Source organism: Ceratotherium simum, chromosome 37 (assembly GCF_057802395.1).
Source record: "Ceratotherium simum simum isolate JZ-2026a chromosome 37, ASM5780239v1, whole genome shotgun sequence".
Taxonomy (NCBI): domain Eukaryota; kingdom Metazoa; phylum Chordata; class Mammalia; order Perissodactyla; family Rhinocerotidae; genus Ceratotherium; species Ceratotherium simum.
In genome coordinates this window covers 4,155,065-4,167,070 of record NC_141936.1, presented here as the reverse complement: position 1 = coordinate 4,167,070, position 12,006 = coordinate 4,155,065, and the positions used below count along the sequence as shown (strand labels likewise).

At 53.8% G+C, this 12,006-nt stretch overlaps 1 protein-coding gene across 6 annotated transcripts in view; it reads left to right on the top strand.

The window, feature by feature from the left end:
- The window catches only part of SCLY (selenocysteine lyase), a 36,255-nt gene extending 25,054 nt beyond the window's left edge, over positions 1–11,201 (top strand). For all 6 annotated transcript variants that reach the window (XM_087424627.1, XM_087424626.1, XM_087424628.1 and 3 more), the window contains 5 exons: positions 2,903–2,939; positions 5,962–6,045; positions 6,540–6,642; positions 8,004–8,079; positions 10,084–11,201. In XM_087424627.1, the coding sequence (XP_087280753.1) occupies positions 2,903–2,939; positions 5,962–6,045; positions 6,540–6,642; positions 8,004–8,079; positions 10,084–10,237 (454 nt within the window). In that variant the 3' untranslated portion in view covers positions 10,238–11,201. The remainder of the gene's footprint in view (positions 1–2,902; positions 2,940–5,961; positions 6,046–6,539; positions 6,643–8,003; positions 8,080–10,083) is intronic.
- Positions 11,202–12,006: the final 805 nt, after the last annotated feature.

The following is a 12,006-nucleotide window of genomic DNA, read 5'->3' as shown; positions in this document are numbered from 1 at the left end:
TGAACAAAATTTAAAATACAATACCATTTACAATCACTCAAAAATACTCAGATGTAAATCTAACAAAACATGTATTGTAGGACTTGTATGCTGAAAAATACACCATGTAGATGAAAGAAATCAAAGATCTAAATAAATGGAGAGACATACCAAGTTCATGGATCAAAAGACTCAGTATAGTAAAGATGTCAATTCTCTCCAAATTGATCTACAAGCTTAACCCAATTTCTATCAAAATTCTGGCAGGTAGATCAATGGGACAGAATAGATACAACTAGAAATATGCCTAAATGATTTTTGACAGAGACACAAAAGCAATTCAGTGGAGGAAAGATGGCCTTTCAACAGATGGTGCTAGAGCAGTTAGACATCTGTAGGCAAAAAATGCACCTTGACCTAAATCTCACACCTTATAAAATATTACCTCAAAGTAGATCATGACCTTAAATGTAAAACATAAAACTATAAAACTTTCAGGAAAAACACGTGGAAAAAAGTCTTCAGGATCCAGGGTTAGGCAAAGAGTTCTTAGACTTGACACCAAAAGCATCCCTAAAAGGAAAAACTGATAAATTGAACTTCATCAAAATTTAAAACTTCTGTCCTGTAAAAGACTTTGTTAAGAGGATGAAAAGACAAGCTATGTGCTAGGAGAAAATATTTTCAAATGACAGATTCGACAAAGGACTAGCATCTAGAGTATGTAAAGAAACCCTCAAAACTCAACAGCAAAAAAACCCCAAACAATTCATTCAGAAAATGGGCAAAAGGCATGAACAGACATTTCACCAAAGAGGATACATAGACAGCAAATAAGCACATGAAAAGATGTTCAACATCTTTAGCTATTAGGGAAATGCAAATTAAAATTACAGTGAGAGGCATACCTGCCAGAATGGCTAAAATTGGAAAGATTGACAGTACTAGTTTTGGGCAAGAATGTGAGGTAATTGGAATTCTCACTCATTGCTAGCAGGAATGCAAAATGTTAGAATGGCTAAAATAAAATATAGTGACAACACCAAATGCTGGTGAGGATGCAGAGAAATTGGATCTTTCATATATTGCTGGTGGGAATGTAAAATGGTACAGCTGCTCTGAAAAACAGGTTGGCAGTTTCTTTAAAAACTAAATATACCGTTATCATATGACCTAGGAATTTCAATCCTAGACATTTATCCCAGAGAAATGAAGACTTACGTTCACACAACAATCTGTACACAAATGTGTATAGCCGCGTTATTCATAATAGCCATAAACTGCAAACAACCCAGATGTCCTTTAATGAATGAATGGCTAAACAAGCTATGGCCCATCTGTACCATGGAATACTATGCAGTAATGAAAAGGAATGAGCTATTGATATACACAACAGCCTGGAGGAATCTCCAGAGAATTATAGTGAATGAAAAAACCCAATCCCCAAAAGTTATAAACCATATGATTCCATTTATATGACATTCTTGAAATGACAAAATTATAGAGATGGAGAGCAAATTAGCAGTTTCCAGGGGTTAAGGAAGGGGTGGGGCAACTTCAGGGAAGTTGGTGTGGTTATAGAAGGCCAACAGGAGGGGTCTTTGTGGTGGTGGAAACGTTCTGTGTCTTGTCAATGTCCTGGTTGTGATATTGGCTGTAGTGTTACTTAGGAGAAACTGAGTAACACAGGATGTCTCTATATTATTTCTTACAACCACACGTGAATCTGTATTATCTCAAAATAAAAAGTTTAATTAGAAAAAGAAGAGGAGGCAGAACATCTGCTGTGCTGGAAGCCATAGTAGGTAGCTCAGTGTGTGGGCAGGGTGCGGAAAGCAGGGTTTGCCTGACTCTGGGTGGAGGTAGAGGAGGGCTGACTGCTCAGAAGTGGGGGAGGGGCCAGGCCTGGTAGCAGGACTGGGTGGCACAGGGTGGGTTCCCAGTCTTACATGGGGTGCCAGCTGTTCACCCTGGCCAGCCCTCCAGGTGGTCACAGGGCGTAGACCTTTGAGAGCTGCTCCTGGTGTGACCGTGTGGTCCTACAGATGAAGGTGAGGCCCGGAAAGTGGATGCCGTCACAGGTCCCACAGCTGGGAGAGGAGTCCGGCCTAGGACCAAGCCCGGGGCTCCTGTCCTTCCCAGACCACCCCAGGTGTGGGGCTTGTCCCCGGGGACAGACCTGATCAATAAACGCGTCCAGGGCAGAGCAGTGGGGTCAGTCTCCTGTAATACTATGCTGCGTGTACGCTTGCCTTCTTATCTGCAGCAGGCAAGCAGGAGCCAGCTCCAGAGGCTTAGGAAAACTTGATTTAGCCAAAAGTTAAAATTAGGAAAATTATTAAGTTAATGTTTTGTTTCATTTTTCCTGCAATAGAGCAAAGAGTTTGTTGGATCAGTGTATGAGAACCACTGCTCTTCAGGGGTCTCTTGTCCTTCTCCTGCACGCACACACACACACACACACGCATGCACGTACACACACCCCTATTATGCCCCAAATCTCTGGTGACAGAGGATTCCTCCCACGTGACAGTGGAGAGGCTTCAGATGAAACGTTGGCTGAAGGGAACAGTGTCAGGGGTGAATTCTCGGACCCTCACCTGGTTTGGCAATGGGGACCAAGGAGGCAGGCTCTGGGGTCTGAGTGAGAGGAGTGGGTTCTCCTGGGTAGGAAAAGGGTCCAGATCGAATTGTCACTGTGGACACTCAGCATATATTGCCCACAGTGGGCGTGTCGACTGTCACTGGGCCAGGACTAGTAAACTTTACGTGGAGGGCAACCGCATGGCACCTGTTTAGGGAAGATGTGGGTGTGATTTGTTTTTTATCTGAACACATGACTTTCATACAGACAGGATTCCCTCCTGGGACATTTGTTAACTGCTTTGCACAGAAATAGGATTGCATCCCTTGTCTCTTACAGGACAGAGAACACCCCGATGATTGCCGGCCTCGGGAAGGTAAGCCTGGGGAACCTCGGCTGGCGGAGCAGCTGCTTTGTCCGTCGGTGTGTGGGAACAACTCAGTCCTCCTCTGTTTCTCCTCTACCCCTGCACTACTGTCACACTCAACACTTCTGGCAGCAGGTGTGGGGGTTCTTTACCCCGCAGCAAGCAATTCTGCCGCACCAGCTGGGTGTCCTACAGTTTAACTCAGTTCTGACACTATCTACCTGGAGAGAGTATCAGATCCCACAGGTTGAGGGCTCCATCTCACAAGATGCACCCCCCAGTTCAGGCACTAATCACAAGTCCAGGTTGTCACCTGTGCTTCTGACCAACTGGCTATAAATTGGAGGTTCCCGTGAGCCCCTCCTCAGGTTCAACTAACTTGCTAGAGCAGCTCACAGAACTCCGAGAAACAGTTTACTAACTAGATTGCCAGTTTATTATAAAAGGATATGATAAAGGATACAGATGAACATCCAGATGGAAGAGATGCGTAGGGCAAGGTACGAGGGAAGGGGTGCGGATCTTCCATGCCCTCTCTGGGCACCACCTTCCAGCCCCTCCATGTGTTCAGCAACCCGGAAGCTCTCCGGACCCATACGGGGGTGGTTTATGGAGGCTTCGATCAATCATTAACTCCATTTGGAGCCCTCTCGCCTCTCTGCAGAAGGGGCGGGGGACTGAAAGTTCCAAACTTCAAATCACGGCTTGGTCTTTCAGTGATCAGCCCCATCCAGGAGCCCACCCCTGAGTCGCCTCCTTAGAACAAAAGACACTCCTATCACCCGGAAATTCCAAGGGATTGAAGATCCCGGGGTCAGGAGCCAGAGTCGAAGACCAAATGTTAGAACAGGTGCTCCTAGTGCTCTTACCACTGAGGAGGCTACGAGGCTGTGGGAGCTCTGTGCCGGGACCCGGGAGCAGAGACCAGCACAGGTTTCCTGTCATCTCACGTCAGTTTCCCCCTCGGCTTCACTAGGTGTCCAGGGCTTTAGGAAATCATATTCACAATCCCAATAAACGGACTGATACAAGAAAAAGCCTCGAATTTTATTTGTCAGCCTGCAAGTGTACTTTTCGAGACTGGAGAGTACGTTGCATGGACTTAGCATTTAAACGGGTAAAGCTCTTTTTTCGAGTCTCTTCTAATATAAGAAATACAGTGACGTCGTTACAGCTAAGAGGATGGTCAGGCCAGCAGGTTTGCTTGCTCCCCTGGGTCAAGTCACCCCGCCTCCCCGAGCCCTGGTGTCCCACCAGCAAGGTGGGGATGATCGCAGCAGCTTCCTAAAGAGATTCCTTCTGAGGACTAGATGGTGGCCTACCAGCACGCTGGCGCCTCAGCTCAGGGTCCCCCACAGCCTGCCACCCTTTCCTCGCCCCTGGGCACCCCTGCACCCAGATCCTCTGACCCTGCAGTCGCTAGGGGACAGACCGTCGTCCGTCCTTCCTCTCTCCTTGCCCAGCCTGGGCTCCCTTCATGCAGTCTGGCCCTGGCACAGCCCTCCGCATGCCCAGAAGACGTGTCCTCACCCCACCCAGGCCGAGTCAGGGGCTCTTCTGGGCTTCCCATCCCTTCTCTGTGCCGGCTGAAGAAGAGCCCCTCCTGCTGTTGTCCCCTCTTGTGCATCATCACGTTCCTATCTACTAGAACATTCCCCCAGCCTTTAAAACTATCATTCCCTGGTCTCGCCCCTCCAAACTCCTCCCCTATATTTCTCTGTCCGACATCAAAAGGTCCCCAAGGAGTGGCCTGCACACTCTCACCCCCTTACCTCCGTCCTCCTGACACCCAGTCTTGCTGCTCGTGCCTCTTCTCTCCTGAAACTGGCTGAGGAGGTCCCCAGTGACCGCCGTGTTGTCACATCCTCATCTGCCCCATGGCAGCTTTCGCCATGCTGACGGCTGCTGGACCACTCTCCTCTCTGGCTTGCTTCCCCCTCCGCCCCAGCTGTGCCTCTGCCTCGCCACCTGTCGGCCAGCCTCCTGGGCTCCATCCCAGCCTCCTCTCCACAAAAGCTCCGTGTGGCGCTCATCTGGTCCCGTGGGTCTAACACCAGCCCGGGCTCAGGTCTTTGATTGACATCTCAGGGCAGGTCCTGACCCTTCTCCTGGGAGACCCGGGTCCCCGCTTCTTACTTCACATTTCCTCCCGGTCCACGATGTCCCGCTCTCTCCTCCATCGTCCCCTCTCCCCATGGTGCCTCCCGCCATCTGGGTTCTCCCTTCAGACATCTAGGAGGTGCCCTTGTCCTTGTCCCTGGCACCCGATGCAACAGCCAGCCCTGTCTGTCCTGTCTCCACAGTGTATTGAGGATCTGCCTCTTGTCCATTTCCACGCCACCGACTCCAGACCAGGTCATCCCCATCTTTTGTCTGGACCTGCCACGGCCTCTTCCGTTCTCCACACAGCATCCAGAATGATCGTTAAACATGCGAATCAGACCAGCTCACCCCTTTCTCAGAATCCAAGTGCATTTGCCCTGTTGTGCTTTGCTTCAGTTTCCTCCTGTCACCGAGGTCTCGGGGCCCTGTCCCCTTGCTCACTCTATTCCAGGAGCACTCACCTTTTCCTCTGCGGTGGCCGCCTTTGCCTGGAACGCCCTCCCCCAGCTCTGCCATCCCCTTCACACCTTCCCGCTACCGCGTGCCCTCATTCCCCCCATAGCACTCACCCCGTCGGTATGTGGGTTCACCTCTTCCCTTGTTGTGTGCGTCCATCTGTCTGTGTCTCTGGAGTGGACGTGCCTTGAGGACTGGGATGGCTGTTTGGTCTTACTGGCTGTGGGATCTCTGGTGCCTGGAGGTGTCAGGAAGTGCCTGGTAGATTCCTGTTGAACAAGCGAAGATGACATTTCTCAAGCACTTATCGTGGCCTGTCACACAGCCAGCACTCAGTAAATATCGCCTGTGATGTTCCAGAAAATGAGCAGTGTGAGGAAAGGTCGCCTCTGCCACTTAAAGCTGTTTTGATCTCCTTGTTTCACAACCATTGAACGTGCTTTCTCACTTTGCCGCCTTCCTGTGTCCCCAGGCCGCTGAGCTGGTGGCGGAGAACTGCGAGGCTTACGAGGCCCACATGAGAGATGTGCGCGACTACCTGGAGCAGAGGCTGCTGGTGAGCGTGGACCATCTGCCCTTCCGCGAGGGAGCCATGGGGCTGGGGACAGCAGCCCCAGGGGGCAGGCAGGACATGGGCTGGACTGTACCGGACGAAAGGAACTGTGTTGATTGAAACTCAGGCCCTGGGCACTCTGGGAACAACCGAGGTCCTAAAGGAAGAGGGAAAAATTAAATGATGAAACGTAGGCCCCAAAGAGGGACTCCAGACCAAGTGGATTATCTTTTTCACAGACACATGTAACAATATACCAGAGGGGGTATATTTAATGGTTTTATGTAGAAGTGCCATATGTATTCAGAATTTTTTTTCTCCTAATTAATTTGCTTTCCATAGTCAGTCCCCTTAACTATTATAGGTAGATGCTTATCGATAAGATAATTATCTTACGTGTTGAGGCTGAGGTTTTGTTTCCCAGAAAAGTCTAAAGTTCAGACAGTTGGGGTGGGGAGGCTTTGAAGCTGTCACTGAGTATCTCATTGATGTTTCAGGCTGAATTTGATAAGAAGAGAATCCATCTGAACAGCCAGTTTCCAGGGACTGAGCGACTCCCCAACACGTGTAACTTTTCCATCCGGGGACCCCAGCTCCAAGGTGACGACTCTCTCCTCCTGGTGTCTCCATGGTGTGGCGGGTGGGCGCTGGTGGGAGGAGGCTCAGTGCTGTCAGGAGGTGCTCACCGAGGGCCCCGTTGGCTGGCTGGTGCCCAGAGCAAACGGCCCCATCGGGCGGTGACCCCGTGGTGGCCTGGGGCTCCCCTCACAGCTCCTTCTTTCCCCCCGACTTTGCTCACCACACTAATGATGTTCTGGACGCCGGCGCACTCAGCGCTCGCTCCAGTCCTACCCGAAAGCTTCCAGGGAAGGAGGTGAAACTAACCACATTTTAGACTAGCTGGTCCATTTGTGTCAGCAAGTTTTACACAGTATTTTATGAGGGTAAGGGAAAGCAGAGGCGATCAACTTTAACAACTGGCTCAGGGTAAGGACGAAGCACAAATCTGAGGGTTCCGTTTGTTCCCGCGATAGCTGCCGCCATGCTGGGAACAGTGGGGATTACTCGCATTCCAGATGCATACAGCACCTGGCTCACCCCGAGTCCTGAGGCTGGAGTCCAGGGCACTGACCAGCCGTCTTCTATTTGGGAGGCAATTACTGTGGCCCCGAGAGCACACGTGAGCCACATCTGCAGAGCAGTTTTTGACTTCCTGGAAGAAGAGTTGTTGCCTCCTTTGTCGTCCTGGATTCCACAGAGAAAGGGGGCAGCTGTGTTTGGAGCGTGAAGAAACTCTGGGGCAGCCAGCACCGCGGCCGCATGAATGAGAACGTGGGCTGAAACGCCTTCTCACCGGAAAGGAGGCAGGCGGCTGTTGGCCGTCTCCAGACCTTGCTGTGGGAAGGAAGGTCCCTCTGTCATCTCTCCCCTTTCCTTTGGGGGCAGACTTTATGTTCACGGATGACCTGTGGCCATTTAAATGAGATGGAGATTCTCATTTTAATTACATCAGCAGTCATCAATGTATTTTTTTAATCTCTGTGCTTGTGAAAGAAGATGGAAGTGCCTTCTTGCTTGATGAAGACAGCTCCCAAGTGCCTCTGCCTTTAGAAAAGATGGATGTAAATTTAAATATTATCACCAAGGCAACAAATTGTTAAGTAAGGCAGCTAACCAGAATTCTGGGTATCTTACTAGACAATTGATCAGAAATAACATCTTCAAGGCTAGTTTTATGAGGCAGAGTAGGTTCTGCTTTTCTGCAGCCAAAGAAGAGAAGTGATTTCTCTGGATCCTGCTGCAAGTTCCCTCACCTGCGGTCGGAGGGGCCTGTGCATTGGGATCCGTTAGGTGGCACGAGGGAGGGGGCCCCAAAACTTGTGGCAGAGAAGAGATGACGCAGACGGGGCGGGACAGGGTGCCTCCCCAGGACTCAGGGGACGTGTGCTCTGTCTCCACAGGCCGCTTGGTGCTGGCTCAGTGCAGGACGCTGCTGGCTAGCGTGGGGGCTGCATGCCATTCGGACCATGGGGACCGGTAAGTGCTCTCCACAAACCGGCCACAGTGCCCAGGGCACATCCGTGCTCCAGGCACTGGGCCTAGGCCTCCGCGGAGCTGTGCAGCCTGGCAGGGATACAGAAAGTGACCAGACATCGCAGGGCCAGGGGGCCGGCGCTGCGGCCGGTGAAGTAGAGGCTCTACACGGGCCTCAGGAGGGGAGGAGGGGAAGCTGCTGCCTAGAGGAGGGCTGGAACTGGACCAGGAGAGGAGGACGAGCACTTCAGCCCCGGGGAGGGGGTGGAGGGGCAGGGCTGGAGGAGCAGGGCCAGGCTGCGGGGTGTTGGCTTTATCCTCAAGGAAAGGAGACTACTGAAGGTGATGACACGATCAGACGTGAGTTTCCAATAACTCCCCGTACCAGGTACGGGAAGGTTATGGGACGGCAGGCCCAGGCGAATGGTGATGGTGGTGACCAGGCGGAAGAGGGGGGGTGGAGTCAGGGCATCGGGCACCTGGCCCTGCTGGAGGAAGAGAAGGGTGTTTGGTTTCTGGCTTGCTGTGAGTGTGGGGGCCTGCAGAGGTGGGAGTGGAGCTGGATAAAGCGGCTCGGGCTCCGGAGACAGCAGAGGTGGACATGATCAGCAACGGGCCGTCATGAGAGTCCAGGGCTGGCCGGGTTGCACAAGCAGGTGAGGCGAGAGGGCTCCTAGAGGAGCAGCCCCTGTGGCCCAGGGAGGTGGAGAATCGGGCAGGGGTCTCCTCAGGGCCTTAGCACCTGCAGTGGAGGGGCTGTGTGGGGCAGGCAGGACCGGGAGCCAGGATGTGGCAGCCAGAGTCACCCTCCAGAGCAGGAAGCTGAGGCCAGCCTGGAATGCAGAGGGAGGGCGCACGGGGTCTGTCCCTGACGGAGCGCTCAGGTGCGTCATCGCTCATGGAGTGCTCACCACGACCCTCAAGCGAGTATCCGAGTAGCCCAGGTCTCAGACCAGGAAACAGATGGAGTGCTCACGCTGGCAGGTGCAGAGTCGGCAATCTTAACAGCCACAGAGATGAGGAAGGGAGGGGCTGGTGGCAGAGGTGGAGGGGACACAGAAGGGCTGGCAGCACGCCTCAGAAGGGACAAGTGTCTGGTGCGGCCCCTGCAAGGGAGGGAGAGGAAAGGGAGCAGATGCTCACTGCCCTTGTGGGAAGTGGGGGTATATCCTCCTGGAGTAGAAAGTGAGGTCACCCACCTGCGAGGGGCAGGGGCTGTGTCACTGCCTACCTGGTCCTGCTCTCACCTGTGACAGGACCGGCTGCAGAGGCTTCCAGCTCCGACTCTCGGTGACTGGAGGTGATGAAAGCACCCCCTCACCTGACCCTGTGCGAAGGAAACTTATTTGGATGGCTACTGCAGGCGCTGTGGCATGACAGCACGCTCTTGCTGGGCTGGTTCTGGTCCCTGGCTGGTGGGCGGCCTGCGAAGGTGGACCTTTGACTGGGGAACCCTGCTTGAAGATTTGAGGACCCCTGCGAGTCCCACACCGCCCAGCTTCAGAGAACCTTCTGTGTGGTTTCTTGGGTTGACAGATATTGACTGGGACCCTATTGTACATAAGGCCCTGTGCTGTGTGCCCGACTCGGGCGGGCCGCGGCCCCTAATCCACACATGGGAGGCGGGACGCTCGGCCTCGTCTGTGTGGTTACGCGTCTCCTCCGAGGCCTGTTAAAGTCCTAGAGGACGAGAAAGCCCCTCCTGTATCCCGGGGCTCTGCCCAGCCAGCTACAGTGGCTGGCGGTCTGCATCTGTGCTCCAGGGGGCAGAGGGGGAGGCCACAGCACCGCGCAGGGGTTCCAAGCACGAGAGGACCCGGGGCGGGGAGGGCAAGGGGAGCCTGTGAGCTGGACCCTCAAGATGGGTGTTTGGCAGAGAGGGGAGGAGGGGAGCAGGTCCCCACTTGGGGAGCTGACCGAAAGCAGAAGGGCAGGGTCCCTTCCCCGAGCCCCATGCGCACAGGAGAGCTCCTCCGTGACAGCTGACCCGGTCTCCTTGCCCCCCAGGCCGTCCCCGGTGCTGCTGAGCTGCGGCATCCCCTTCGACGTGGCCAGGAACGCGCTCCGGCTCAGCGTGGGCCGCAGCACCACCAGGGCCGAGGTGGACCTCGTCGTGCAGGACCTGAAGCAGGCCGTGGCCCGGCTGGAGGGCCAGGCCTAGAGCCCAGGGCACCTCGTAGGAAGCCCTCCTGAGGGCCGTGCCAGGACGACTCTTCCTAATTTGTCCAAGTCTCCATTTGTCCTGAGTGTCTGAGCGTGGTGACGGGGCAGTGTGTGCTCCCAGCTCCCTCTCCTGCACATGGTTGGTGGAGAGTGGGTGCTGGGCACACAGACCCCGCGGGGGCTTCTTGGCCCAGGACACAAGCACCCACGTAGGACTGTCACTGTCACTACTGCCCAACGGTGTGGGTCGAAGTAGAAACGCTTCGGCTGTGTCCACGCTCCCCTCTGGGAAGTGGGGAGAGCCTGTTGTGAACGCCCCCTTCCTGGAAGGTGGCATTTTTATCCAGAAGATAAAATCCTGGTATTTATAATCCATTGTCAGTTGCTATCATGAAAATAGGAACCCTGATATTTTGCTGCGATCATGGCCTCCCCATCCGTGTTTGCAGAGCGGTGGGTCGACCCTGCATTCTCCCCCACCCTCAGGGCCCTGCTTAAGCCCTTTCCAGATGGGTGGGGTCACGTCAATGGGCTGCTCCCTGCTTGGCCCCCACTTCCGTGCCCGGCCCTGTCCCCCTGATGAGGACACTGTGCCCACCCCTCCCACAGTCAGTGGCCCCTCCGGCCTCTTCCGCTTTGATCTGTTACTCAGGGTTTCAGCTCAGACGTCCGCTGAGTCTCGGGGCGGCCAGCACTTGTGCGGTTCTGGGTCGGCCCTGAGGTGGGAGATCAGCCCCTCCCCACCTCAGCTTTCATCTGCATTTCATTCACAGAAGGGACCTTTCGTCTCCACAAGTGCTTTGTGGCCTCACATGTCATGTCTTAGGAGATATTTACATAGGAATGATTTTTAATTGAACAGCACTTTTAATGTGTGGTTTTGAGGTGCAAAGAACTACACCATGGCATTGAGGAAACGTGCGTCAGAAATTCAATGAACTGATAAACAATTTCAGTGCTCATATTGGATGTTTGTGGTTTTTCTGGTGGGTGCATCTCTTGGGGCCCGTGTGTCTGAGCCAGCCGTGGGGTGGCGTTAGAGGGTAGAGCGGGAACCTCAACTTGTCACTGAATCATTATGCTTATCGCTCAAGAAGTTCAGCTTGTGGCTCTGGGAGCCCCTAGAAAATAGGTCCCTGACACGCAGCATCCTGCTGCCTCTGGACAGAGGCTGTGGTGATCCAGATTTCCCCAGCAAAGGGCTACGGGTGTCCAGCCCCACAAAGAGAACCGTCTGGAAAAAGATGCTTGGCAGCTCTGACAAATGCACCTGGGACCTTTAGCTGCTGTTCCAGGGACTCAGTCACTGTGGTTGGAGGGTGGGCTGAGGCGGGGGCCTCGAGACCCTCGCTCTCACCTCGGAGACCTTCCTGTCCTGTCAAGGCCCTGCGCCCCTCGCTGGCCCTGGGGAGCCGCTGCTCCCAGGGGTTCGTGGAGCCTCCAAGGTCTTGGGCCAGCTGAGGACGGACCCAGCATAGATTTTCCCTGGGCAGGCGGGCCCTCGGCTCCCTGTGGTAACAACAGCCAGAACGTCTAACTCCAACACATCTGGTAGTGAGTCCCCAGGAAGGGCCCCACTGGGGATGGGTCTGCCCTCCCCTGAGAAGAGTCACCCAGGTGGCCTCCCCATGGGCCAGCACGGCTGCTCAGGTTGCTGCCCAGACCGGGGGAAGCAGACACTCAGGGGCCTCCTGCTTCCTTGAAAGGACGTTAGTAACTGTGAACACCCTCTAGATGCAGGAAGTCCATCTCAGGCTGAGCTGCTCA